The 27,821-nt window shown below is 43.8% G+C and overlaps 3 protein-coding genes across 3 annotated transcripts in view; 1 reads left to right on the forward strand and 2 right to left on the reverse strand.

Moving 5' to 3' along the window:
* Positions 1-6,053, forward strand: part of etv4 (ETS variant transcription factor 4) — a 36,711-nt gene extending 30,658 nt beyond the window's left edge. Inside the window, exons 9-12 of the mRNA XM_069663969.1 lie at positions 33-80; positions 1,012-1,184; positions 4,057-4,158; positions 5,547-6,053. Of these exons, the coding sequence (XP_069520070.1) occupies positions 33-80; positions 1,012-1,184; positions 4,057-4,158; positions 5,547-5,774 (551 nt within the window). The 3' untranslated portion in view covers positions 5,775-6,053. The remainder of the gene's footprint in view (positions 1-32; positions 81-1,011; positions 1,185-4,056; positions 4,159-5,546) is intronic.
* A 609-nt stretch (positions 6,054-6,662) lies between these two features.
* On the reverse strand, positions 6,663-16,912 carry LOC138593114 (ATP-dependent RNA helicase DHX8-like). The gene is made up of 23 exons (XM_069663971.1): positions 16,787-16,912; positions 16,546-16,631; positions 16,392-16,458; positions 16,208-16,299; positions 15,934-16,040; positions 15,464-15,796; positions 15,036-15,180; positions 14,553-14,744; positions 14,384-14,471; positions 14,203-14,300; positions 13,350-13,497; positions 12,677-12,858; positions 12,156-12,350; positions 11,421-11,606; positions 11,123-11,333; positions 10,850-11,031; positions 10,623-10,763; positions 9,885-10,040; positions 9,518-9,655; positions 9,295-9,423; positions 8,944-9,140; positions 8,570-8,749; positions 6,663-7,186 (listed from the first exon to the last, which is right to left on the reverse strand). The coding sequence occupies exons 1-23, from the start codon at positions 16,887-16,889 to the stop codon at positions 6,967-6,969; spliced, it is 3,576 nt and encodes a 1,191-aa protein (XP_069520072.1). The 5' UTR covers positions 16,890-16,912; the 3' UTR covers positions 6,663-6,966.
* A 1,003-nt stretch (positions 16,913-17,915) lies between these two features.
* LOC138593125 (ATP-dependent RNA helicase DHX8) lies at positions 17,916-26,904 on the reverse strand. The gene is made up of 23 exons (XM_069663986.1): positions 26,754-26,904; positions 26,329-26,414; positions 26,138-26,210; positions 25,858-25,949; positions 25,598-25,704; positions 24,965-25,387; positions 24,703-24,847; positions 24,385-24,591; positions 24,196-24,283; positions 23,849-23,946; positions 23,212-23,359; positions 22,524-22,705; positions 21,392-21,586; positions 21,114-21,299; positions 20,820-21,030; positions 20,540-20,721; positions 20,109-20,249; positions 19,871-20,026; positions 19,642-19,779; positions 19,390-19,518; positions 19,092-19,288; positions 18,806-18,985; positions 17,916-18,711 (listed from the first exon to the last, which is right to left on the reverse strand). The coding sequence occupies exons 1-23, from the start codon at positions 26,860-26,862 to the stop codon at positions 18,492-18,494; spliced, it is 3,693 nt and encodes a 1,230-aa protein (XP_069520087.1). The 5' UTR covers positions 26,863-26,904; the 3' UTR covers positions 17,916-18,491.
* Between the last annotated feature and the right edge of the window lie 917 nt (positions 26,905-27,821).

Genomic DNA, 27,821 nt, shown 5'->3' on the forward strand with positions numbered 1-27,821 from the left:
CCAAACTCTAACACAACCCTTTTGTCTCGCAGGCTACCTGTTCGAAAACGACTCCCGCGTGGTTCCAGAGAAATTTGAAGGTGAGCCCGCTCTACCCATAATCCCTCTGCTTTCACACACAATTTCATTTTCACACCACAATCCACTCGGACAGGTGTTAGTTGGAGGTTCAGCGGAGAAACACCAGCCACACAGCCCCCTACTCCGATCTCTATATCTGACCTATCTCCTCATACTGACGTCAGGGCCGCTTGTGTAACAGGTACATGCGTCTCTATGCACTCTCAGGCTTAGTTAGTTGGTTTAGTTTCTGCACACACACGATGTCGGGCTCCTCTGTCAGGGCGAGAGACGTTTCCCATGGTGTCAGTGGTGCTGGTGATTGACGCTAAAGAAGATTGAGTGGAGAGCCCGAGGGTGTCAGCACTGGTTGAACCAGTGAAGTGTGCAGGCTCTCTGAGAGAGAGCAGCAGTAACTTAGCTGAGCTTCTCGTGTTCCCACACTTGTGTACGACATATCCAGTGACGGTAAACAACAAGGAACGGAACACGAATCAGTGTCCTTTTACCTACATGTTGCTTTAACCCAGCTTTAGTCATCAATTATTGTGTTTCATTTCTATCACAATTTGCATGCATTTTCTTGCTTCCAACAATCTAAGTGCTCTTTATCTCCATTTTTTTCTCTAAGTGCCTTAAAATTTCCAGAAAATGTGGCTTTTTCTGTCCAAACTAAACACACTGCTGCAATTTTGGGATTCAATTTGATAAGCGGTTGTTCATAAGCAGTTTACGTCAGCATGCAAACATGAAACATCAAGATTAGATGACCTGCTGATGAACTGCACCCTCTAGAATCCAAATGCTTTCCAGCTGCTCTTAGTCAAACTCTTGTTCATACATGTTATACAAGAACCCTAAGTTAATGGTTACATCCCAATGATCTGGTGTAGATATATATAGCACCGTCAGCATGCTGACCCGACTTCTGCTGCTTTCTGCTCGTTCCAGGGGAGGTGAAGCAGGAGGGGGGCGGCGTTTTCCGCGAGGGAACACCTTACCAGCGCCGAGGCTCTTTGCAGCTCTGGCAGTTCCTGGTGGCGCTGCTGGACGACCCGGGCAACGCCCACTTCATCGCCTGGACCGGCCGCGGCATGGAGTTCAAACTCATCGAACCTGAAGAGGTACGTTTGAACTTCAATCTTTCCTTTAATCTGAACATGTGTTTTTCTGTCTGTTGAGAGGTATGGGTGGTAGGGCTGGATGATTCAGAAAAAATATCTTATTGCGATTATTTTGACTTATAAAGCAATTTGGATATGATTTGCGAGGGAATGATCATGATTCTCATTCTCATTGAAAAACATGTAATTTTTTCAAGGATCTGTACTAAACAAAGATATTTGATAATTATGTCTGTGTATAATGTGTAGGCCAGAACATCTCTGTAGCACAATATTTAAATAAAAATATTTTTAAAATATAAAAAAATATATATATATAAAAACTCATGTACAGAGGCTACAGTACTCATCGCAGCAGCCACAGGTTCGACTCCTGTCCCCAGCCCTGCACGTCATCCCCCGCTCTCTTCTCCCCATATTTCCCGTCTCTCTTCAGCTGTTCGATAAATAAATAAAAATAAATCTTTAAAAATGTTAATATTTTAACATTTTACGTTTAACAAATATTGCGCCTCCTGCGATTAGAGAGTTGCAATAGGCCATATTGCGATTTCAATTAAATTTGTTAACTGTTACTTTAGATACTTTTTTAAATAATAATTGGGACACTACAACAATGTAGAGGCTGTGATTTTATTTTAGTATTTTTATAATTTTTTTATATACTGTAAATATTTTTTTTAATTTTAAATATTGTATTTATTTATTTTTTAAATGTATTTTTGTACAAAAACGTAATACACAATAAGTGAAATGTGTACATAGTGTATATATTTATTATTAATATTATTATTGTTTTTTTATCCATCACTTGTTTTACCCTGTCCTTTACTTGGAGCTGTTGTAACAGGAGATTTTCCCCCAATGGGGGATCAATAAAGTTATCTTATCTATTCGTAGATCTCTAAAGGAAAGTAAAATAATCTTGATTCTGAGAGCAGTTCAGAAGTTACAGGCCAAAAGGTGAAGTTTGTTCTTATATAGCAAACATCAAGTCCTGTCCAAATAAAACCACAGATGAGCGTCGATGAAAAACTGACATGAAAATCAAAAGACAGATTCCCTCCATATGGTTGGACACAATCTGAGTTTAGTTCCGCAGCAAACATTTACTAACCATTAACTTCAGGTCCTCGTGCATCCAGGTCAGGTTTGAGTTGCTGTGTTTATTGCAATAACATTGTGTCGTGAATTTCTTGCATTGTTTTGAGTTGTATAAGGCGACCTATATAATGACCTACTGTCCTCAAATCAGTGTCACATCTTAATACTCACTTCGTCACACTGGATTTTATCACTTTTTCTACTTTTAATTACATTTTTAATAAAAATTAAAGGTTTTTTTTTTTTTCATGTCATGTGACCCAGGGTCCTCAAAGCAATGTCAGATGTTAACACTCACTTTGACAAATAAGGCACACCCAATGATATTGGCTTAAAGCACTTTGTCTATTTTATATTAATATTTTTATGATAAAATTAACTTTTTTTTTCAATAGCTTCTATGTCATGTGACCTACTGTCCTCAAATCAACCTGGACAAATGAGACACACCTCATTTTATTGGATTTTACTGCTGCTAATATTTAATATTTTTATTTTTCACAATAAGGCCAAAGCGTGTCTAAGTTAAAGAGATACAACGTGAAGTACATCAGCACTATTTTTAGCCTGCATTACTGCACGGCCTCGTCCACTGATAGTGGAGAAGTGTTGATAGAGATCATGACATCAATATGACTCTGATAAGAACAGCACAGGAGTTATTCTGGGAATTAATTTATGTTTGCAGGGTTTGAAGGCGCTACCTAGATTAGAGAGATTAGAGGTGAGATTTGGCCACTTTCCTCGCAGGTCCGTACTCTTATCCATCTTCCATTAGCTCCACATTCATTATTCAACACGTGAAACTCTGGATTGATAAATGAAGGACAAGCGTGCGATCACAGAATCATCCAACACCCCCCGTTCTCGCTCGCCTCCTCACATTTCTATAGTCGAGACATTTCTGCGATGTTTAAGTCTGCAATTTGATTGGACGAGCCAGACGGCGTCCTTTTAGGTGGGTCCTAATACGGGCAGGTCTATACTGTGTTTTCCATTATCTTTTTACTGTACATTAAAAATGGATGGGGTAAGAGTTTTACAAGAGCAATTAGAGCTGAGAGCACACTCAGAGATCAAACAGGGCTGCTGGCTTGATGGCCACTGTGGGATACAACCTGTCTCTTCCTGAGTCATGAATCTCAGCGTGCCCCCCCTCCCCCTCAGATTTACACTTTCCTCCACTATCTCACTTGTTTGTCAACAGAAAGATCGCTCAGCGTTACAAAATAACTTGATTTACTCCCCCCCTGCCTGCGTGTGGTTGTGCGACACTAATTTCCCGATCAGAGTTAGTGGTCCCGCGTCGGCTGAGGGTTCAGTTTTGGGTTGGGGGGTGTATTTCATGGCCTGCCTCTGACAACCAGCCATGACTCCTATTTCACTGCGAACACTGTGGGACTCTGGTTGCATTCAAGTGGTAATGGGTTACATAAAAAGGAAGTGAATCCACATGTGGGGACTCGCCCTGGTCTTGGCATGTTGACGCTGTTGAGTTAGAGAACAGAGAGGGCTTTTGACTCTCCACCGAGGACCTCTAGTGGTCAGAGGAAGGAAATACACACAACTGTGTCTGATTATGATTTTGGGAATATGAATTTCAGGGGGAAAAGCGCTGACACAGACAATTCTCCTCTGTTGACGTGTCACTTAAAGAAGGCTGTGTCCTTAAGCCCTTCACATTCATGCAAATAACACCAGACTTTAATATGAAACGCTGCCAGAAGTGTAACCACAGACATTTCCTCTCCTGCTGTCTGCTCCTCAGGTCGCCAGGCTGTGGGGGATGCAGAAGAACCGTCCAGCCATGAACTACGACAAGCTCAGCCGCTCTCTGCGCTATTACTACGAGAAGGGAATCATGCAGAAGGTACAAAACCAACTCTTTGTCCTTTTATCTCAAGAAACTCATCCAGCTCTCTTCTGCATTCATAGTAGAGTAACTGCTGCAGGTTCACTTATATCACCTTCTCTAACCAGCTGATACTTTGTGCACAGCTTTATTAAGATAAAATGTTTCTGATGTTGGGCAGAATGAAATGAGCAAAACTAGGTTGCAGTTTGAGTCAAATTAAATGCTGATTGATTCGACTAAATCAACCAATCACAGCTGAATGACAACAGAGAGATTATTAGAACTGGGCCATGGCATCGACTCCTGTTCTGTGATGCAGATGTGATTATTTACTCGATTTCTAAACAGGCATAAACCACATAAAAGCGGATTTCGCACATTTTCCTGAAAATTTCAGGACCGTCTGACCCCGACATTACCCTTACACATACGCCCCACACAGCGGAGATTTTTCCCTGTCGGGGGCTGGGAGGGGGGCAAGTATATTTGGCGACTAATTCTGTCATGTGTCTTTTCTATCTGCCAAAAAGATCGTCATCCACGATCGATTAACTCACGGTCTCTCCCAATACCTGGAGCAGCGTCTCCCACATGCTCGTCAGAAAAAACTAAACACACACACACGTTCGCTGGTCCCTCCTGTAAATGCATCCTGTTAAAATCTCTCTAAAAAAAAAAAAAAAAAGGTCAGTATTTAAGTGCAGCTTTGTGGTGTTAGCCTCATTAGTCGGGTTTGATCGTTTCCACACGTAACGTCTCTGACAACACGCCTCCTTCACGCGCTGCTCACCTGCTGCTGTGAGAACGAGATCGCTTGTTGTTTTTGTTTGTTGTTTTTGGGCAACTTAGTAAAACGTGCAGCTCAGGATGAATGTCAACAGAGCAGCTGCATGTAGGGAGAGACATGTCTGGGTAAATTCGGGGTCAAATATTCAGCCGTGTACGTTCACACATGCAGCCCACCCGGGTACTGTCAGGAAATGTTCAGGAGTGCAGCGTGTGTGAAAGGAGCTTACGTCTGTTTAACAAAGGCTGGACGTAGACAAATATGCACAAATATTCCACCAACATAAAACTGGTTCAGTTCCTGTTCGTGCACCTAATTTCTTTAACGGTGTAGAGTATGTGAAATCTGCCTCGTTGCTACAGTTGTGTATTTCCTGTGTGATTTCCAACACCGACCTTAATAGTTTCATTAAAAACTTGTGGAAACGCAGGCTGTTTCTCTAGATAGCAACAAGTTTCCAACAATCCTGGAACAGAAAGAACCAGAGGTGGAAAAACACACCTCTGTTACGCACCTGGAAGAGAGCACATCTGAACAAGAGTTGTGTTGTGTGTGTGATATTCCTACATGACTCACACCCTCCCCTCTCTCTCTCTCTCGCTCGCTCTCTCTGCAGGTGGCGGGGGAACGCTATGTTTACAAGTTTGTGTGCGAGCCCGAGGCCCTCATCTCTCTGGCCTTCCCCGACAATCAGCGGCCCAGCCTGAAGGCCGAGTTCGAGCGCTACGTCAACGAGGAGGACACGGTGCCCCTGTCCCACCTGGATGAGGGAGTGCCCTACACCACAGAACAAGCCCCCCAAAACATGGGCCCACAGCCCTACTCCAAAGGCTACATGTACTAAAGCCAGCCCCCCTCCCTCCCTCTTTTCCCACCTTCAGAAATCTTCCTGTTGTACCGACCCATCATCATACATACCCTGAGACCCCACGCACCTCTTGCACATGCCCACCCCATCCACTTGTATATAAGGCTATGGTGTTTTTGTTTTAAATTAATCTCATTAGGGATTTTTTTTGTTTTGTTTTTAAGAGCTGCATTCCTCTCACATTCGAGGCCTGTTCAATCCAGAAACATGATTGTGGTTGAAGAGATTGCTTAATAAATACCCATAATAATAATACGCAAACTGAAGTCCAGACTTTTCTTTTCAGTCGCATGTGTGTCTTTTTAACGTGTCCGTCTTTATGAGTGAGGAGGTTTATGGTGAACAAAAACAAACCCTGATGCTAACGCAGAAAACATTTTAGTTATTAGTTTAGTAACGTTAGCAGTCAGTTTGCAAAAATGACGATACAGCTAGCTCGCTCATCGCCAGAGTGGTCGCCACAGGTTGCACCCCGTCCATTAACGGGATTGGCTCCTTAGGTTTGTGACATCACAAACCCTGCCGATCTGAAAACGTGTTGTTCAGCCTGTCCTTGGTACACTGCAGTTTAAAAGCAGACAGGCCCAGCCATGGAGATGACTGCTCATGTTGTCCCTGATATGTCTTGTAGCACATGAAGAACAGCACATGGAGATGTTCACAAGGTTAAACACTGAGTTTTCCCTGGAGGGGGTCTTTAAAAGGAGGTTTGTGCTGAACTAAGCTTATCAGGAGATTTCTCTTGATCGATTAAACGGACGAAAAGCCCATGTCCATGCAGATCAGACGGGATGATTCAGAGACAGCAGCGATTAAAAGTGCAGTTAGTGTTTATCTGCAGTTATCAAAAAACAAACAGCAACAATACAATTTAAAATAAATCTGAAATCAACTGTATGTGAAATATTTCATAGAAAATACAATACAGGAAATATTGACCAACTTCAGAGCTACCACCTGATAACGGTAATGACAGCAAAATGTTTTACTGAAGTAAGAAATTAAAAATATTGTGAAAACCATTCGAGACGAATAATTAAGGTTTAATTACCATCCGAAGGTTATCAAATATAAGAACCCAAAGTGTCTTTTCAGCCGTCAGCTGCTCAGTCAGTGTGTGTATCAGGATTTTTGTCCACCTGGTTTCAGTTTAAGGCACAGCACATCTTCAGCGGCGTCTGAAGGCGCGGGAGATCCTCCAGGCGTTGGGTTCCTCGTATCGGTTGTAGAGAGGTTCCAGTTTCTGCATTCTCTTCTGCCGGCTGAGGCGGGTGGGGTCCCCGACTCTGTAGAAAGCCGGCGCAAACTCCACCAGCCAACGCGGGTCGATGGTGGTCACCTCACGCATGTACTCCTTGGTGGTCAGCACCAGCTCATGGTAAACGAGCCTGAGGATGACAGGATGATTGTTTCATTAACAATAAATAGCTGTTCATTCATTCCATAAATGATTCACTCTTTTCAACTATTTAACTATATTGGGAAACGAGTGGCATTTTGTAAACACATATTCAGTTGGCCCCTCCTCCCAGACTCATCGGCTTCAGGAGCTTCCTCTCTGCTGCGTTCTAATGACCTGGCACCTGGTCGCTACGTTTTCATAGAGTCCTGACTTCACACCTGAGTGCTGTTAAAAACCCACTGCACAAAGGTTGAAAGCCACAAACATTTAGAGCTCAGCAACATACAGGCAGAGAGCAGGATGTCTGTATGTATAGACACTGCCACTCACTGCTAGCGGCTCATTTTATATTGTTATTTCTGAAAAAATCTGACTCAGCCTTTCAGTTTAATCACTTAGGGTGCTTTCACACCTGACAGCTTTGGTCCAAACTTAACCGGTTCGTTTGAACAGGTGAGAACATGCATCCAAACTCTGGTGCAGACCAAACCACCGTACCATGGTGCGCAAGAAAAAGACGAGACTCGGCCCGTTTTCAAATTCACCACGGTCCGGTCCGATTCAGGTGAGAACATAAATCAACTTAAAGTAGGACCTAATATAGGAAGCAAACCAAAATCACTGTGCATTGTGGGTTAACGGGTGCTGACACTCGCAGAGACAGCCACGCAGCCAGGCAGCAAGATGAGTCGAGGACAGACGCGTGGGAGCGACGAGGAAATAGAAATATGTGCTGACCAAACTATTTCACAAACGCTTGTGGAAACGTACGAGAACACGGAGGTGTTCAAACTGTGCAGTGAGAAACTAAAGGAGAGTGGAGCTGATCGAACTGTGGAACAATGTCGGTAAAAAAAGAAGTAAAAACAAAAAAACATTAAAGTCGCGATTGTGTTGAGTGTGATTGAGGAGCGCTCTCTCTCTCTCTCTCTTTACATCAGGGAGAAATTCTGACCAATCAGTTTCTCTGCGCATTCAAACGTTTGGTCCTCTGGTAAAGGCTGTCGGTGAACACAAACCCAACGAGGCAAAATGCAGCTTTGTAACAGTCTTTGATTCGGACCAAACAAACAGACTTTAGGTGTGAAAGTGCCCTCAAAGAACTTTAACTGATTAATCATTAAAAAAAAGTAATTAAAAACCCCAAATTCAAACATACTCTGAGCAAAACTTAACATTTAAGAAGCTGCATTTAGTGACGGTTTTGTAGTTGTGTTGATGAACTTCCTTTCACTTAACTTATAAACTAACCATAACATTATATACATTATACAATCCTTCTACAGGAACACACAACAACAGTTTGTCTACATGAAATTAGTGAGACATGGAACAATCTTCACATTATCCCCGCATTGTTAGGACTCACCACTCTGGCTGGCGGTTGAAGAGCGTGCTGGAGGGGTGGAGGTACACCACCTGCTGGTCGATCAGGGTACGGTACCCATCATGGGGGTGCTTCCTGGCAGCGTTCCTGAAGAAACCGCTGCAAATAGCTTTCTGGACTCGCATCGACGCTTTCCCACACGTTATAACGTCCAGCTTGTGTCTAAGGAATATTTAGTGTCGGTTAGTATTTAAATATGACATTTTAAATGGATTATCTGCATTAAATAAAAAGAGATCATGTAAAGATTAAGTTTGATTAAGTCCGGCATACACTTAAATACATCATTGCATATTTTATATATCACATGTTACCTACCACTCCACACACTATGAGGTAACTGTAAACACACGTACCTGTCCATGATGCTCAGCATCTGCTTACGGATGTCCTGAGCTCTCTTCAAGGAGCGGGCCTGGATGAAGTTCTCGAAACACCAGGGGTTGGAGAACTTGTTGTTCTTCCAGGAGTTGTAGACCGCCAGCAGGGTCAGGTGATCGCCCTCAAGCTGGAAGAACTTTGTCTTCTTCTGGTCGGCGAGGGCCTGCTTGTCCTGGAAACGGAGGATTGAATTTTGTTTTTGTGTGTTTCGATGAAGCATCGAATCCGATACTTGTTATTCCATGTTGGTGCCTTGAAAAATGCTTTTATGTTGTTTTCCTACCAAATATCTGAAGAGAAAACAGCATGTCAGTCTGATCGTATACCTTTGGTCTGTAAAAGATGTTCTGCACAGACAGCATGGACACGATGGTGAGCATCTCTTCACTGCAGCCCAGATGGACGGACATGATCAACATCTTACACAGCATCGGCTCCAGAGGGAACTCAGCCATCTGAACAACAGTCAGTCAAAAGTGGATAAAATCATTAATATAATTAAAGCCATTTAAAGGTTTTAACGCAGCAAGGTTTTCCTACTGGCCTCACCCGTCTCCCCAGCCGTGTGAGTAAGCCTTCATTATCCAGAGCTCCCAGAGTGTAGAGCTGCTCCATGGCCGTGATCAGGGTCTCCATGGGAGGAGCGTCCATGAAGTCGAATGCGAGGAGGTCGTTGATGCCCATGGCCTGGAGGAGGGGATATTATATCCAGCAACAAAGTGATGAGGAAAAAAAGAACAGGCAAAGAAAGTAATTAGAGCTTTCCTTTAATCTCTTTTCTGACTTGTAACAACCAGGGTGGTTCCATAAAAAGACATCTAGTATGCTCTCTTATTTGTGTATCAGGAGGAATGTGCAGGAAGGCTTACATGCCTGCAGATATATCACATAAGATGGATAGTGAGGCGTTCATCACCTTCAGAGACAGCACAGTGCTGGCCAAGTTGGTTCTCTGGATCTCAGGCACGTTTGTCGTGAGCATCTCGTCTCTGTAGGCTCTCTCCGTGTAGAGTCGGTAACACTTCCCTGGGCCTGTTCTGCCGGCTCGACCAGACCTCTGCTTGGCCTGGGCCTGAAAAGACAAAGAGGCATTTATTTCTATCATATCTTTGTCCACTGTTCACTAAGAATGAATTGCATCCGCTGATAGCTCTGTAAATTCATTTGTTCCCGCTATCTGCTCAGCCTCAAGGTCTGATTCACAAAGCAGATTGGACTGATGATATTCAAGCGCAAACACGGCCGTAAAGTTTTGCTGATCCGTGCAGTTTGCTCTTGTTTGGCGTCTGATTGTTGAGAGGAGCCGTCTGTGCTCTCAGGCAGTAGATGAGAGCACACTGACGGACCTCAACTCCTGTCACAGATCGATGAGCAGGGAGAGGAGGGGGCAGCTCTTCTAGTTTAGACTCGACAGGTGTTTACTAGTTTAACTGTCTGTAACTCAGCTTAAGTTATATAAATGCGTGCAACAGCAACTCGACTCGAAAAATTTGCCCCAAATGTTTCCCTAATGACTCATTGAAATACACGCAAACAGCATCAAAGCACAGCAGCGCACTTGTGTCATTTGCACAGGTTTAGCGGGCGACAAAAGCCACGCAATCCTTTAGTGAATTCCCCCCTGAATGTATATGAATGATTGTGTTAAATTTACCTGCGATATGGGAGTCACCACCAGCTGGTCGATGCCCGACTTGGAATTATACACTATCTGTTTAACAAAACCAGGGTCGACCACGTAGTAGATTCCATCGATTGTCAGGGACGTCTCAGCGATGTTCGTGGCAATGATGACCTGTTGGAAACAGAATTAGATTTAAAAATGAATCACTCTTTAAGATTTTGGAACTTGGAGATGAAAGTAAAAGAACTGTCCGGTACCTTCCTGCTGCCTGGGGGTGCAGGGTCAAAGATCCTGGTCTGCATCTCACTGGGCAGAGCAGAATAAACAGGCAGAATGATCAGCTCAGGAACATCCGGCCCCAGCGACTTCATCCTCTCGTACAGGATCTCACAAGCCGTGTCGATCTCTTCCTGTCCGGTCAGAAACACCAGGATGTCACCTGCACAAAGGACAAGGAGAAAAGGAATGTTTGTTTCCTCTACATATTGATCACTCAAATCATTTTGTCCGATAGAAACAAGACTTGGTACCTGGGGGCTCGGTCAAATGGATCTGCATGACTGTGATGAGACCGGCATCCAGGTAGTCCGTCTCAGGCTCTTTGGTGTAAAGGATCTCCACGGGGAACGTTCTTCCTGGGATGGTGAAGATGGGAGCTTCAAAGAAATACTGGGAGAACTTGACAGCATCCAGTGTCGCCGAGGAGACGATGAGCTTCATGTCTTTGCGTTTCAGTATCGTCTAACAGAGACAGAGGAAGGTCGTGTGTGTAATGAAGTCGTATTATTATTCTTTAAAAAGTAAAGTACGGTTTGTTGAGTAAAATACCTTCTTGAGGAGACCAAACAGCACATCGGTGTGGATTGTTCTCTCATGGGCCTCATCGAGCATAATGAGGGAATACTGACTCATGTCGGGATCAATCAGACACTCCCTTTGCAGCATGCCATGTGTCATGTACTTGATCACCGTCTCTGTGCAGGTGCAGTCCTCAAAGCGGATGGTGTAGCCCACCTGGGGTGAAAGATAAATGGGTTAATGCTACAGGAGAGAGGAAATGCTCTCTCGAACCCACTGCTCAAAAAATCTGCTGCTTAATGGGAAAGGTTACAATCGGCATACAGACCCGGGTCACATGACTCTGCAGTAGACCCGGGTAATTATCGCCCTGGCTCCGATCGGCATTGATGGGAACACAAAACCTGTGTCGACACGCTAATCTCCGCCCCCTTTCCGGCACGATGCTACGTTCCGTAACTTCTTCGACTCCTCGTCATCTCAGCTACAAACTCTGCCTGTCTCATACATCGTTCCAACTTAATCGCCGCTGAGTTGGATAAATAGACTGAATGACCAATGAAGACCTAACCACTGTAACATCTTCTGTTTCCAGCACGTGTGTGGCGTCAGACAGTGACAGGAGTATACTCCACTGTCAGTGGGAAAGAGACAATAGACATCTATTAGCGGGTCTTCCCGGGTCTGAAAAACCTGCATCAACGCACTAATTTCAGTGGGAGAGGGGTATAAGAATCTCCTGTTTTGATAAAGTAGATCTCTCACCTCTTGGCCTAATCTGCAACCAAACTCCTCAGAGACTCTCTTGGCCACGGACATGGCGGCCACACGACGAGGCTGCGTGCAGCCGATCTTCCCGCGGGCGGTGTAGCCAGCTTCTGCCAGGTACTGAGTGATCTGTGTGGTCTTACCGGAGCCAGTTTCTCCAACTACAATCAGGATCTGATTGTCGTGGACAGCCTGTCAAGAGAGAGAGAGGGAATTGGCAAGGTGTTTAAGTGTGTTATAACTGTATAAATGTTATAATGTTTTTGTAGAGCGTTAATTAGGAATGCACTAAATTTTGCAAATCATTTTGGGTGTTTCCGATGCTTAAACATGCACAAATTGTTTTCCCCTACTTGCAGAGATGATTTAGTCTCTTCTGCAGTAGAACATTTTACTCATTCTATTCTTGTGATGGCCCAGGTGTATGCAGATTTAAAAAACACACTTCAAAATGTGCATACTCTCAATGTTACCATGCATCCCTTCCACTAGTGCACTTATCTCCCCACCGCTCGTACCTGAACAAGCTGCTCCTTCAGCTTAAAAATGGGCAGGCTCTCTCTCTGCTGCAGGATGGAAAGTTCAGTCTTCTTGCCATACGACACCTGGTTCCCTCCGAAGGCGTATCTTTTCCACGCCGGAAGATCAAGAGGCATCGCACCAATGCCTCTCATGTTGGCAGCGATCTGCCTTCCTTCATCTGTGCAGGAGAAGAACATTGAGTCCCAAATGGCAAGTTCCGGCGAGATACACCCCCAACCTCCTGGAAACTACCATTTTATTTAATCAAGATGAACTACGCTGATACTGAAGTTCCCAACAAGCTTTTTTTCGTATTAAACTGAGTCAGAGGTAGGAGCCGGGGCGGAAGGAACATCTTGAGCCTCCGATATCCCCTCAGGCTACGGAAGACAGAGTCACAGTGCATTATGACATTATGTGTGTGCCTTCCCTTCCAGTGAGAGGGAAGCTAGATAACCATCTCCAGCCATGTCATGGGGACATTGTTACTGTGTAATAGGCCTGGCACAAGGCAGATGGTTAAATGTTCTTCATTTAAAATTTCTGCTTTTTAATTTATTTCCGGATGAAAGTCGTTTGCTCCCCTGACAGGGCTGCACACTTATCTATCTAAAGCCTCGTCAAAAACGTGTTTGCTTTATCATGAAAATGTGTGAGCAGGGTCCTTACAATCAGGCATGGGGTCTATCCAGTTCTTGTGGAGACCCGTAGGGATGCAGTCCATCTCTGCTGCGCGAGCCGCCTGCTTCAGCTCTCTTCTCTCCTTGGAGAGAGCGCTCTGCATCATGGCCGCCTGGGAGAGGGAGCCGTCTGGATTCTGAAGGACGACATGAAAACAATTGTTTCTCTGTCATCATCATACCAACATCAGTTTTTACAGCGCAAACGCCAGGTATCTACATCCATCCATTATCTATACCGCTTATCCTGTTCAGGGTCGCTGGGCTGGAGCCTATCCTGGCTGTCATCGGGCGAGAGGCGGTGTCAGTTATACTTGTTCCACTTCATGCAATTACCCCTACATATATCTCTTTAGCTGCTCTTATATTCTATACCTTACATTTTCAACCTTTCTGAATGAGACACAGACACCAGGAAGAATCCCTCTTCTGATCACGGCCATCAGTGGCTTCAAACTGAGAGATTTAGTGCAATCTCAGTGCGGGTGCGCCGACCGCGCGTACAGCCTGTTACAGTTTGTTTCCTTTATTTAGTCGTATTCTTTTTAGTTTATTATTATTATTATTATAGTTAACAGTTTATTTTTCTCTTGTAACGTCCTGAAGCTGTGCCCTCTCTCGACATGCTATTAGAGAGAGTTCTGGTCGCCTCTCCTTTTCATCCCGAATTTCCCCCGGGGGATAAATAAAGTATTTCTGATTCGGATTAGACCAAAGCCAGCCTAAAGGACATTGAGAGAGGGATACTGAAGCCTTAAAAGATAGTACCTTGTGCTTTTCAGCCATGATGAAGATATTATTTGCATGACAGACTGAACACTTCCTGGAGTCTTGATATTTACCTTTACTATCTTCACTGGGCTCAGATTCATGGTCCATTTAGTCTGTCCCCTCAGGAACGGTGGTTCCTCCTCCACCAGATCGATATCCAGATCTTCATCTGTGAAGTGAAGATAAAGGATGGATACTTTCGTGCACTTTGACTTTGCAAATACATACAGCGAACAAAGTGTAGCGTTTTACCTTCATCATCATCAATTTTGGGAAGGATTCCCGTCTCCTCGTCAAACTCCGGGAACTCTTCTCGTGGCAGAACATTTGCTGCAATCATCTTAAAGAGAGAAAAACACTTTTAAACTGAATGTTTCAACAGCCAAGGCAGATACCAACCCTTATAAGTATTTAACAATACCTGTTTAATTTCCCACTTCTCAAGGTCGGTGATCTTGGTGAGCCGTTTGCGTTCGGTTGTGTTTTCCTCTAACTCCACCATGCTGGTTTCAGCGGGGCGGTCGGGGTTCCTCATCGCTTCCTCTCCGCTTCCAGTGTCCAGGTTTCTTCTCCGATTGGGATTCAGGTCCTCGCCTGTGACCTGGTCCACATCCTGGCAGCAGAATCAGTAAGGAACAATTCATTATAATTTATTATCCACCTTCAGTCACAAACTTATAAACAATAACTAAAATACAAAGAAGAATTACTGGTGTTTTAAAGAGAAAAACATTTGTCAAGGTACTTCAACTTGTAACTTTTACATTCGAGGGGATAAAAAGACAGAAAGGAAAGTTTTTCAGGACTTCATTACTTTGCACATCTAACTGCCTTAAACTGGATTTCTCTGGACTCCTTAAGGTTTGGTTAACAAACCAGCTCTACCTGTGTGTACATGACTCACCCTCATGCTAAGGCTGGCTTTGGTCCCGGTGAATGAGAGCACTTTAACCTTCACTTTTTGGTTTTTGGCGACCACATCCGCCACATTGGCTATTCGTCCTTCTTTGCGCAGCTCTGAGATGTGCACCAGGCCCTCCCAGCGTTTTCTGCAGACAGTAGCGGGTAAACATCGCTGGTTAGCAACGTAGTTTAAACATGAAAGAAAAACTAAACCTGAATGCAACCTAACATGCAATCTCTTTGCAGTCTTTGCATTTTAACTTAAGTTTCTGGCTTAAGGTGTTTGATATCATGACGGCACTTGTCTTTATAAAAAACAAGACAAACAAGCAACATTGAAATCCCGAACAACATCATATGTTTTAAGACATGCTGGTCTCTCACTGTGTTGGTGTGCACTGCTGAAAAGACGCCATTCAGCGTACTTACCTGAGACCTTCTAACTGCACAAAACAGCCAAACTGCATAATACTGCTGATTTTTCCGTTGTAGATGTCGCCGACAACAGGCTCCTCCGGGGGAGGAAGATTCACAAGTCTATCACGCCAGCGGTCTGTGTCTCTGTCATCCTTGTTGTTGTTGTTGTTGCCGTCATTGTCTCTGGGGGGGCTCGGTGGGCGGTCACTCCAGCGTGACGGACGTTTTCTTTTGCACTTGGGGTTTGCTTCTCCGTCTCGGTCTCTTGATCTGGAGCGGCTTCGCTTACGTCCACGTTCTCCGCCTGTGTCTCGACCTCTGTCGCTGTGCAAAGGCTTTGCTGACCTGAGGAGCAAGTAAAAGCCAAAGAAGTCTATTTTTTGTGGATAATTCAATTTTAAAATATGACATAAATTACACTAGTCTCTAGCTTTATCAGTGAGAGCAGCCTCTTTTCCAACTTTTAGGTATCTACTTTTTACCTGTCATCAGCGCTTGTTCCACCGAAGTTAGGCATGAGCATCTCCAGCTCCTTCATGGCAGCCGCTGCAACCTGCTCATCATCTTTATCTGTATGGCCAGGTGGAATCTGAAGGAGAGATAGTAAGTATTTCATTACTTCTGCAAACTGTGGTTGCTCCTGCAAGGGTTTTATCTAGCCACTGGTCATTTTTCCTTCTGACAAAGAGTTGTAGAAAGTCTTATATGGACATGAGAGAATGATGATTCAGTTGCCTGTCATCAAGTGAGCCTTACCGTCCACACGGGATCATCAGGTTTACATAAAGCGGGGTATTTTTCTTTCAGCTTGTCGTTCTCACTCTTTTGTTTGACCTCTGCTGGGTGAGCTTTCAAACACAACAGAGAGAAGATTACGCAACAGTGGACCTATAGCGGTTAAGTAACATTACAAAACATACTATTAATGTGTGGTCCGTACCTTTACTTGTAGATGGTAAGGGTCGCATAGTGTGAATAAGTCTGAGTAAATTTTCAGTAAGTGTATCCTGAAAATAGAAACATGGGTTTAGTTGGAATAAAAGATTCTAAAGCTACAAACATGAAATGAGGTGTTTGTTTAGCTGCACACTTACTGTGAAATCAGCTCCATTTTCACACAAAGCTGCTTTAAATTCCTCTAATGTCGGGTGTTTTTCGGCCAGACTGATGATGAATTCAGCTGCACAAAATAAATGAATCTTTAGGCACTTGTACTAATTTTGTTATTAATACAGTTTACGATATCATACAGGTATATTAAGCAATGGCAAGTTAGCTAGCTAGCTGTTAGCTAGGTAAAGAAGAAAACAATGCTGTCACGTAGCGTAACGTTACCCAAATCTTTTTCGCTTATCCCCAGATGATTTTCCAACTCCGTGCACACCTTTGAGACTAAAGATAAATATTCAAGGCGTTCTATTTCGTCTAGAGCAGCCATTTCTGCTGTTTATTTTGAACTCCAAAGCTAGTGGTTCTTCTTCTTTAGTTTGCGCTCCAACGACGTGTTCCAGCGCTGCTGCCCCCCAGCGGTCAACTGGCAAATAACGGTTTTCACTCTTCAAAACATTATGGTTGAATGAAACCACGTACATTCACTCCAATACTATAGGAAGGGTGATTTTTTAGGTATTCTGACTTCACTCAATATTTCCATTAGATGCTATTATCGCCTTTTACACGTCTACATTTAAGAGTTAATATTATACTTTTAACATAATTTGACAGCTGCAGTCCGAAGTTAGGTTGCAAGGAATCATTATTTCCAAAAAAACAGATCTTAACTTAATGAAAACAATATTCTGTTGAAAATATACATGGCCCAAAGGAGTTATTTTCCCCCTCATTCAACCAGCTGTAACATTAAAAAGCTGCTTACACACAATACTACCTGCCCAGTGCTTGTGCGCTAGACTGCATGCCATGTATGCACTGCAAAGTTTGGAACTTTCCTTTTTAGCCCCTACCCCCATTCCCTCAAGAGGCTTTGCCTTTTGCCAGGCCACCATTGTAAATAAGAATTTGATCTTAATGACTTGCCTGGTTAAATAAAAGAAATAAAGAAACAGGGATCCCATTCTGCAGTAAGTGCTTTTTATTTGTGTGCAACAACGGATGTGAATAACTTCCTTGCTAACGTAGCAAGATGTTTTTGAGGATAGGTTGACATTGTACTGAGTGGTATAATGCTGCACATTTGCACTTCCCTGGCAATTAGAGGCTAATTTGACTGAGTACTTGCTGGACAGATGTCGAACAGCTCGTGTTGATATGTGAAGGAGTCGATAACAAAAATGACCAAAAGAGAGCTTTAATACAACACTTAATAAGAAATATATTAGACAATTAACCTCGTGTGACTTGTGTGGTGGAGAGCTACTACAACCCAATCTCCTTTTAAGAACTATATTACATTTCTGTTACTTCAGCATCTTCTTCTCAACGCTCACAAAAAATACAAACAGGCTTAAGAAAACGTTGCGTTTAATGACACATTTTCATAGTTGCAAGTATAGCAAAACAGTCTGATACACAGGCAAGCGAGTGAAAGTTGTCCCAGTTATAGTACAAAATCTATCAAACACATACGCTTGTTCCATCCTTACAGTCTGACAGCAAAGTATTGAGAAGCGCAGCATAAAAAGGTCCCATTATGATTCCATCAGGTCATTTTCAGGCAGAACATTTTGCGTTTACAAATTACAGTCAAAATAAAAATAGTCCACTTTTCGCAGAATCTCCTTAAAGAAGATTATCTTTAAAACTGCAAAGGACAGAAGTTTTCAAGAGTGCTAACAAACGAAAATAGATTTGTATTTTCTAAAATAATGAAACTAAAATATCCACCGAAGCAAAGAGGACAATTTAAGACCTGCTGGGGGGGAAAATGTACAATGTGTACAATTAAAAAAAGAGGAGTGAAAACACAGCTGGAAGTCGAGTGTTGATGTTATAAACATCAACCCACATCACATATCCTCTGCTGCACCCGACTTCATCACTGTTAAAACATTGTTGTTTTAGAATCATGACATCAGACACGTTAACGCCGCCTGAAGGCCCGAGAGATTCTCCAGGCGTTGGGCTCCTCGTAGCGGTTGTACAGCGGCTCCAGGCGCTGCTGTTTCTTCTGCTTGCTGAGGCGCGTGGGGTCGGACACTTTGAAGAAGGCGGGAGAGAACTCCACCAGCCAGCGAGGATCAATGGTCGTCACCTCCCTCATGTACTCCTTGGTGGTCAGGACCAGCTCATGATACACAACCCTGAAGATTGGAGAAGCAGAATGATACATTTGTCATTCAGAAACTGAGCATCATTCCTGCTTTATTGATGGTTTTTTTTGAGCTGCGGTCGTACCATTCTGGCTGCCGGTTGAACAGAGCACTGGAGGGGTGGATGTACACGACCTGCTGGTCTATCAGCGTGCGGTATCCCTCCTGAGGATCCTTCTTGGCTGCATTCCTGAAGAAACCACTGCAGATGGCTTTCTGGACTCGCACTGTTGCTTTTCCACAAGAAACCACATCCAGCTTATGTCTAAAGGGAAGAAAGCGTAATAAAAAGGTTAATGAGAAAGCAGAAAAATATCAGATATTTTAGATTCATGTGTTGTGCTACTGCCTCGTTGTCGTGGCGATCGTACCTGTCCATGATTCCCAGCATCTGTTTGCGGATGTCCTGGGCTCTGCGCAGCGAGCGGGCCTGGATGAAGTTCTCGTAACACCAGGGGTTGGAGAACTTGTTGTTCTTCCAGGAGTTGTAGACTGCCAGCAGGGTCAGGTGATCGCCCTCAGGCTGGTGAAACTTTGCCTTCTTCTGGTCAGCGAGGGCCTGCTTGTCCTGTAACGCAAGTAATAACACATTAATAAGAAAAACACACAATGAAGGAACTGTATGGATCTTTACATTTGGAAAATGCAAGGGTCTTGTGTTGAGCATACCTTGGGCCTGTAGAAGACGTTCTGCACAGACAGCATGGACACGATGGTGAGCATCTCTTCACTGCAGCCCAGATGGACGGACATGATCAACATCTTACACAGCATGGGCTCCAGAGGGAACTCAGCCATCTTTAAAAGAGATGCAGAGGGAAGAAAAGAAAAGAAATTCATTAATGTTAGAAAACAAAGCTCATAAATGTGATTTCATTCTTTGCAGTCGCAGGGAATCCAACAAGTGTGAGCCCGTCTCACCCTTCTCCCCAGCCGTGTGAGTAAGCCTTCATCATCCAGAGCTCCCAGAGTGTAGAGCTGCTCCATGGCCGTGATCAGAGTCTCCATGGGAGGAGCGTCCATGAAGTCAAACGAAAGGAGGTCGTTGATGCCCATGGCCTGGAGGAAGAATCATAGTTAAAAAGATTAAACCAATGTATGATGTTAAATCAAAACCTAGACTTAATTTAAGTTCAGTGAGACTGTTTACCTTCAGAGACAGCACAGTGCTGGCCAAGTTGGTTCTCTGGATCTCAGGCACGTTTGTCGTCAGCATCTCGTCTCTGTAGGCTCTCTCCGTGTAGAGTCGGTAACACTTCCCTGGGCCTGTTCTGCCGGCTCGACCTGCCCTCTGCTTGGCCTGGGCCTGAAATTCACAACAAGACGTTTAAAAAAACAATTCAGGAAGCTACAAATTAGCTGACAAAATGACAGAGATTCTATTTTACCTGTGAGATAGGAGTCACCACCAGCTGGTCAATGCCGGTCTTAGAGTTGTACACTTTCTGCTTGACAAAGCCAGGATCAACGACGTAGTAGATTCCATCGATGGTCAGAGATGTCTCTGCAATGTTGGTAGCAATGACCACCTAAGGGGAAACAAACATGGATAACATTAGAGGTTTCCTTTGCAAACATAAGATAAGAAAACTTTATTAATCCCGAAGGAAATCATAGTGCTAGATACAGTAGCTCAACGAGGAGCGACTCTAGCAACCAGGTAGGCAGGTAAGTAGTGAAACATTGTTCTTTATTAAACCCAGTTTCAGAACACTGTAGACTGATGAAGACTATAAAAATGCATACAATTCTGTTATCTGTCATTCAATTCAATAGTACAATTTTACAAATACTGCAGATAGCTGTTAGACGTAGGCACCTTTCTGCTGCCTGGGGGTGCAGGGTCAAAGATCCTGGTCTGCATCTCACTGGGCAGAGCAGAGTAAACAGGCAGAATGATCAGCTCGGGAACATCCGGGCCCAGCGACTTCATCCTCTCGTACAGGATCTCACAAGCCGTGTCGATCTCTTCCTGTCCGGTCAGAAACACCAGGATGTCACCTGGACGGAGACGAGAGAAAAGAGGAGTATTGAGATGGACGGATGTCGGGTGGTTCTGATAAAAAGAACACATGCATGTTTACACTTTAAAATCATACCTGGAGGCTCGGTCAGATGGATCTGCATGACGGTGATGAGACTGGCATCCAGGTAGTCTGTCTCGGGTTCTTTGGTGTAGAGAACCTCAACTGGATACGTTCTTCCCGGGATGGTGAAGATGGGCGCTTCATAAAAGTACTGAGAGAACTTCACGGCGTCCAGCGTAGCTGAGGTTACGATCAGCTTCATGTCTGTGCGCTTCTGTACAGTCTGAGATAGGAAAATAAAAGTTGTTTTATTCTCGTCTATCACAATTATTTAATACTGCAAACACCTCTGCTCATGTCGCCTACCTTCTTGAGTAAACCAAAGAGAACATCAGTGTGGATCGTCCTCTCGTGGGCCTCGTCCAACATGATGATGGCGTACTGGCCCAGTTCAGAGTCGATCAGGCACTCTCTCAGCAGCATACCGTCTGTCATGTACTTGATCACCGTCTCAGGGCTGGTGCAGTCCTCAAAACGGATCGTGTAACCAACCTAGACCCAAAAAATAAATGTGAATCAATATGAGCCATCTTCAGATTAAACTAAGTCGTACCTGTGAACACAGTGGAGGAAGGATCTCTCACCTCTTGTCCAAGACAGCAACCGTACTCCTCAGAGACTCTCTTGGCCACAGACATGGCGGCCACACGACGAGGCTGCGTGCAGCCGATCTTTCCTCTGGTGGTGTAACCTGCCTCGGCCAGGTACTGAGTGATCTGTGTGGTCTTACCGGACCCCGTCTCTCCGATTACAATCAGGATCTGGTTATCATGTACAGCCTGCAACAGATTAACATGAAGATAAAATGTCACACAATTGCTAAATTCTTGCAGTTACAAATATGCATCAACAGCCTGCACTGCGGTCTGAGAGGAGCAGTCCGCCCCCAGAAAAAGCCCCTGTCAGTCAAAGCTGGTGTTCTCTGTAATCCATAGAAGCAGTAATATTTGTAATTGGCGCCATAGCTGTGGAGAAAGTTGTACAAACAGCTCGTGGTTTCGCCCATTCTACATTCCTCCAACACCCAGCGTGCATTGCGCCCCTCCCTCTGAAAGGAACGGCCCAGCGAGAGACGCTGGAATGAAATGGTACCATGTCGCTGCAGGCAATGGCTCGGAGCGGTACAGAATCAGAAATACGATGAGAATATACCGGTGGATCGTCTAAAAAAATCTTCAGGTCTGCAGTCAACATTCCAAACCTGACGATTCTAAACGAGACATGACATCAGAGGCGGCGTCCTAGATTGAGGAAGTGTAGTTTAGCAAGCTTTTTACGTAGTCTGACAGATGTTTTCCAGCGCCCGTTGGAGAAGCGGATAGCGTCCTCCAAAAGGCACAGAGCCAAACTGCTTTTTTCCCCTACCATAACGGCATTATCTCCCCATGATAGCATGATAGGACTGAGGTTGAAAATCAGCGAACTGGCCCTTTAAGGCTGTATTTAGTCTTTAGCATATTTCTGCCAAGATTGTTAAATAAAACGCTCCATCTGCACCATAGAGAAGCAAATTAAACACAAATTGCACAATCTGGTCATTTGCATTTGACAGATGTTTCCATTCAGTGCATCTCAAACTGCACATCTGCTTGTAATAGGATAATCACATTTTCAGCAGAACCTAATCAGAATCAATTAAATAAATCTCTGGAGAAGCATCCAGCTAAGTCTCTGGAAAGACTCCCTTTGGGTTTTCTGTTTCACAGCGTCACAGACCTGAATGAGCTGCTCCTTCAGCTTGTAGATGGGCAGACTCTCCCTCTGCTCCAGGATGGAGAGCTGGGTCTTCTTTCCGTAAGAGGCCTTGTTGCCTCCAAAAGCGTGCTTCTTCCACTCTGGGATGTCGTTGGGCATCATGCCAATGCCTCTCATGTTGGCTGCAATCTGCCTGCCATCAGCTGTGAAAGAGGAATAGAAGTGCGTTTTTAAAAAAATGTCTCTCTCAGCTTAAATCTCATCAATACACGTCTCTGCCAGATCAGCACAGTTACAGCAGGATAGTCCCCACCCTTGGAAAACATTTAGACCACCTGAGGCAATGTGGTTCATACACTGAACCATTGCAACACTTCCATCCGGCCAGATACGAGCTCCAGGAAGCCAGATAACCATCTCCAGTGGTCACAAGCCGGAGGAGTGCGGCATGCCGTCATGGAGCAAACCTCATGTCCGACTCAGGCTGGGCTGTGGTTTTCATAGAGCTGGTCTAACACACAGTCTGCGTCCCAAAATAGATTCTGATAATCAAAGCTTAAACGATATATATTTAAGCTAAAATGATCAATATTCTAACAACAAGCTGGCAGATGTTTTTATGGATAAACAACGGTTTGATGAATTGTACGACAGCTTCAACATCTGCGACTTAGAAATACTTAATGTGCACGTCTAATGAATTTCTAACCATCTGGCAGCGGGTCAACCCAGTGTTTATTGAGCCCCATGGGGATGGAGTCCATCTCTGCCTCTCGTGCTGCCTGCTTCAGCTCTCGCCTCTCCTTGGCCAGAGCGCTCTGCATCATGGCTGCTTGAGACAGGGAGCCATCTGGATTCTGTGTGGAAAACAAAGGACAAGTGAAGGATAAAGATGCTGTGTATATTTTCATTAATCTAACACATGTGTTTAACAGCTCCTAATACCCCCTTCCCACTTAAATTTAGCGTGTTCACGCAGGTTTTTCAGACACAGGAAGACCCGCTTATAGATGCCTTGTCTCTGATTGTCTCTGTTGCCATCACCAGTGAAGTATACTCCTGTCGGTCTCTTTTCTGCTGCGTCACGGCACAATTTGTAGCCGAGATGATAAGGAGCCATAGAAGTTACTGATGGAGCATTGCATCACACCGGAAAGGGGGCGGGGATTAGCGTGTCAACACTGGTTTTGTGTTACCATCAATGCCTAGGTTTTTTGACCAGTGGAAAAGCAGCACACATTTTCCTAATAATTGTTCCTACATATCAGAGGAAATTTGACACTGCATTTAAGTGTCAAAAGTAGGCACAAACTAGTGTGCTAACATATTTCAGACATACACCGTACCTTGACAATCTTGACGGGGCTCATGTCCATGCTTTGCTTGGTGTGTCCCCTCAGGAACGGGGGTTCCTCCTCAACCAGCTCGATTTCCAAATCCTCATCTGAAAGAAAGTTAACAAGATCAATAAGCAAGGTGTCCATGTCCGCTCCTAGTCAGATTTCATAAAAATGTAATGCCAGAAAACTAAGAGTCAACTGTCATTCCATGCAAGGGTGCAATGCAGCAAAAAAGCTGCTTTAAACATGCTCCACAGTATTTCATTTACACATAAAAACCTGTGTTTGTGTGCTTTACTAATGAAACCACTGATATTAAACTGGTTCTGAAAAGGGTTGAAAATATATTTTACCCTCTTCATCATCAACTTTTGGAAGGATTCCCGTCTCATCATCAAAATCAGGGAACTCTTCTTTTGACAAAACGTTGGCAGCAATCATCTGAGGGCAGACAAACACTTGTGATCAAATAAGCCCAAAACAAGACAATGTTTTCAACTTAAGCTGTTTTTGACGTCTAAAACCATTCTGTATACACCCACCTGTTTGATCTCCCACTTCTCCGGGTCAGAAATTTTGGTGAGCCTCTTGCGCTCCAGCGTGTCGTCCTGCTCCAGCTCAGGTGCGTGGCCCAGGTTCAGGTTACTCGGCCGGTCAGGGTTCCTCATGGAGATCTCCTCCCCTCCGTCTGGGCCTACGTTCCTCCTCCTGTTGGGGTTCAGGTCTTCTCCCGTCTCCTGGTCAACGTCCTGGCAAAGAAAGTAGGACCAAGTTGTTCCTCTTTTGCATACTTTGCACAAACATTTCTATTCATATTCAGACATATTTCAGTTGACAGGGATGTTGTCTGTTCTTCTTACCTTCATACTGAGGCTGGTCTTTGAGCCAGTGAATGAGAGCACCTTGATCTTGACCCTCTGACCTTTGCTGACAACATCAGCCACGTTGGCCACCCGGCCTTCTCTACGCAGCTCAGAAATGTGGACCAAGCCCTCCCATCGTTTCCTACATGCACAGGTATTGGCACAAAAAGAATGTTTAATCAGTAAACAGTGGCCAAAGCTGCAAATATGGAGTAAAGTCAATTTGTTGCTAATAGCACTTTGTTGACTTTTAACTAACCTTAATCCCTCCAGCTGAACAAAGCATCCAAACTGCATGATACTGGTGACTTTGCCGTTGTAGATGTCACCAACAGAAGGCTCCTCCGGTGGGGGGCGGTCCACATGTTTGTCCTTCCAGCGGTCAGAGTCTTTGTCTTGATCTTTTCTAGGACTGGGTGAGCGCTCAGACCAGCGGGAAGACTTGCCACTCCTTTTGCCACGATCTCTGTCTCTGTCTCTGTCCCTGTCCCTGTCCCTTTCTCTTTCTCTATCTCTGTGCCTATCACGATCTCTGGATCGAGACCTGGACCTGGAGCGGGAACGAGAGCGATGCCGTCTCTTCCTGTCCCTGTCCCGATCTCTGTCACGGTCGCGGTCCCTGTGTCTGTCTCTTTCTCTGCTTCGGCTGCGACTTCGGCTGTGGCGTCTGCTCTTTTCTGACCTGCAAGAGTGATTGAAAATTGTACATAAAAGTAAACATTGGAACCTCTATTTGACATGGAATGAGACAAGTTGAATTCAGCTTCATAGTAGAAATACACATTTGCTGTTGGTTGTATTTTTGCTTCCTAAATAAAAGCAAAGCAAACAAAACTTGCCTGTAAAAATAAAGAGGGAAAATAAAGACGTGACAAGTGACTAGTTGTCTTACCTGCTTTTGCTGCTTTTGGATTCTGTCCCACTGACACTGGGCATAAACATCTCCAGCTCTTTCATGGCATCAGCTGCTACTTTCACATCATCTTCATCTAGTAGCCTCTAAAATGACAGTCAAATGTAAACGTTACAAACACTGTCTTTTCATCTTTCACCAGGGGATGTTTTTGTTTAGACCTAGTTTTGGATTAACATAAATGGCAGATCTAAATTCAAACAGATAACAACCACAAATAAGGCATTAAAGTGACTTACCTTTGGTGCTGGATCGTTTGCTCTGCACAGCGCAGGAAACAGCTCCTTCAACTTCTCCTTCTCTGACTTGGGCTTGACCGAAGCCTCAGAGGCTGAAATGAAAGAGTTATTAATCACTTTTATTTGGATTAATCACAAGGAGAGGTGTATGAAGAAACACTTTATAACATTGTACACAGGAACCACATACATGTACCAGTTAAGTAACTTGAAGTGAATTTATGTTGATGTTTACCGCAGTAATTAATACGTTGGCACCTCAATGGTTACACTCACTCACCTTTGCTGGAAGAAGTCTTGGATGGAGGTCGCATAGTCTGAATGAGCCTGAGCAAATTACTGATGAGGGAATCCTACAAAAACACAACCAAAGACAATAGTGATAAGCCTAAAGATACAGGTAACTGATAATGTTAGCTTGACTCTGTATCATTTTGCGGCCGTTGATGTGGCATGTAACGTTGAACTTACTGTGAATTCGGCCCCATTTTGAAGCAAAAGAGCTTTGAATCCATCAAAGGCCGGCTGTTTTTCAGCAAGGTCGATTACAAATTCAGCTGCGAAGCGAAGAAACAATATATTATCAGGGGAAAACGATATTAACAGTACAGTAAACTTTGCTAGCTAACATGCAATATCTAACGTTAACTTTAATCGAACTCCTCTCCAGCTTTGAAAAATTAAAACGCTTTGATTTTAGACATTCTGAGATATTAATAAAACCTTCAATACTAGTAAAAGTCCAGAAATAAGTTCATCAATTAGAAAGGCATGCCAAGTTTCAGTGTTAACAGGCAACACTGTGGCTAACTTAGCTAACAACATAGTTAGCCTAAGCTAGCTGGTTAGCTAAGATTTTAGTTTAGAGCGGCATTTCGCAGGCAAAAAATACATACCTAAATCTTTGTCACTTATTCCCAGATGGTTGTCAAGCTCCGTGCAGACCTTGGACACCAAAGACAAATACTCAAGCTGCGAAAGCTCGTCAACTCCAACGTCTGCCATTCTCCACGAGCCTTGTTTTGTTCAGAGAACGCAAACGACGGCAGACATGTTTGATGTGGGCAACCTCCGCCTTCTATTTCTTACGTACCTCGTTCTCCAACGTGCTTTGCTATTGGTTTACCCCATCACGTCACAATCACGTATACGTTGGGGTTGTCAGTCACTAGTCTCGCCCCTTCTTGCCGCACGATGGCGCTAAAAGGCCTTATAATTGATTTATAATAACCCTAGCAATGGCTCCGCATGTGGAGTGTTTACTGTGAAATGTCAGTTTATCATTTAGGGTTTGGCAACAGAATGCAAAAATATGTTTCTTATTAAACATATACATAAAAACAAAATCATATGTGGGATATATCAGTTTAACAAACAGTGAAATATGATACAGCATGTTTCATCCAATTACGCTCCTAGATCTGTGTCTTATGAATTGCACATGTTTTGTGTAAATGTTTAATGCACATTTGAGCTGATTTTAGCCATGATATGATTGTGTTTGGCTTACTCTAAAACATTGTGTCCAAAGAAATGAACATTGTTTTGTTTTTCATGTTCTGTGGGCCTACAGATCTAGCTATGGCCCTTGGGGATGCATAGGAGAGGTACATTAAGTCTAGCATAGCCTTGTTGCCTAAATAATTTGTTACAGTGCAATAAAGAATTTATGAACTCTTGCTCGGTTAAGATATTTTAGATGTACAAAAAGCATGTTTTTACTTATATTTGGCTCGGATGTGACCCAACTGAAGCGGACTCTTGTGGGTATTTTCATGGTTTAAGCTACTTTAAGTGATTTTAAATAAAAATGCGACAGATTACAGAGATACTTTAGATTATATTGTGTTTTTCAAACTTTTTGGAGAAGACACTTTCCTGATTCATCATCACAATAACTCTATAATCCCCATTAAGCATTGCTTTTCCCATTTTGGATATCCTGCACAAAACCTCCAACACAT

Source organism: Semicossyphus pulcher, unplaced genomic scaffold (assembly GCF_022749685.1).
Source record: "Semicossyphus pulcher isolate SPU_LCO1_2020_fin unplaced genomic scaffold, fSemPul1.0.p SCAF_16, whole genome shotgun sequence".
NCBI lineage: Eukaryota > Metazoa > Chordata > Actinopteri > Labriformes > Labridae > Semicossyphus > Semicossyphus pulcher.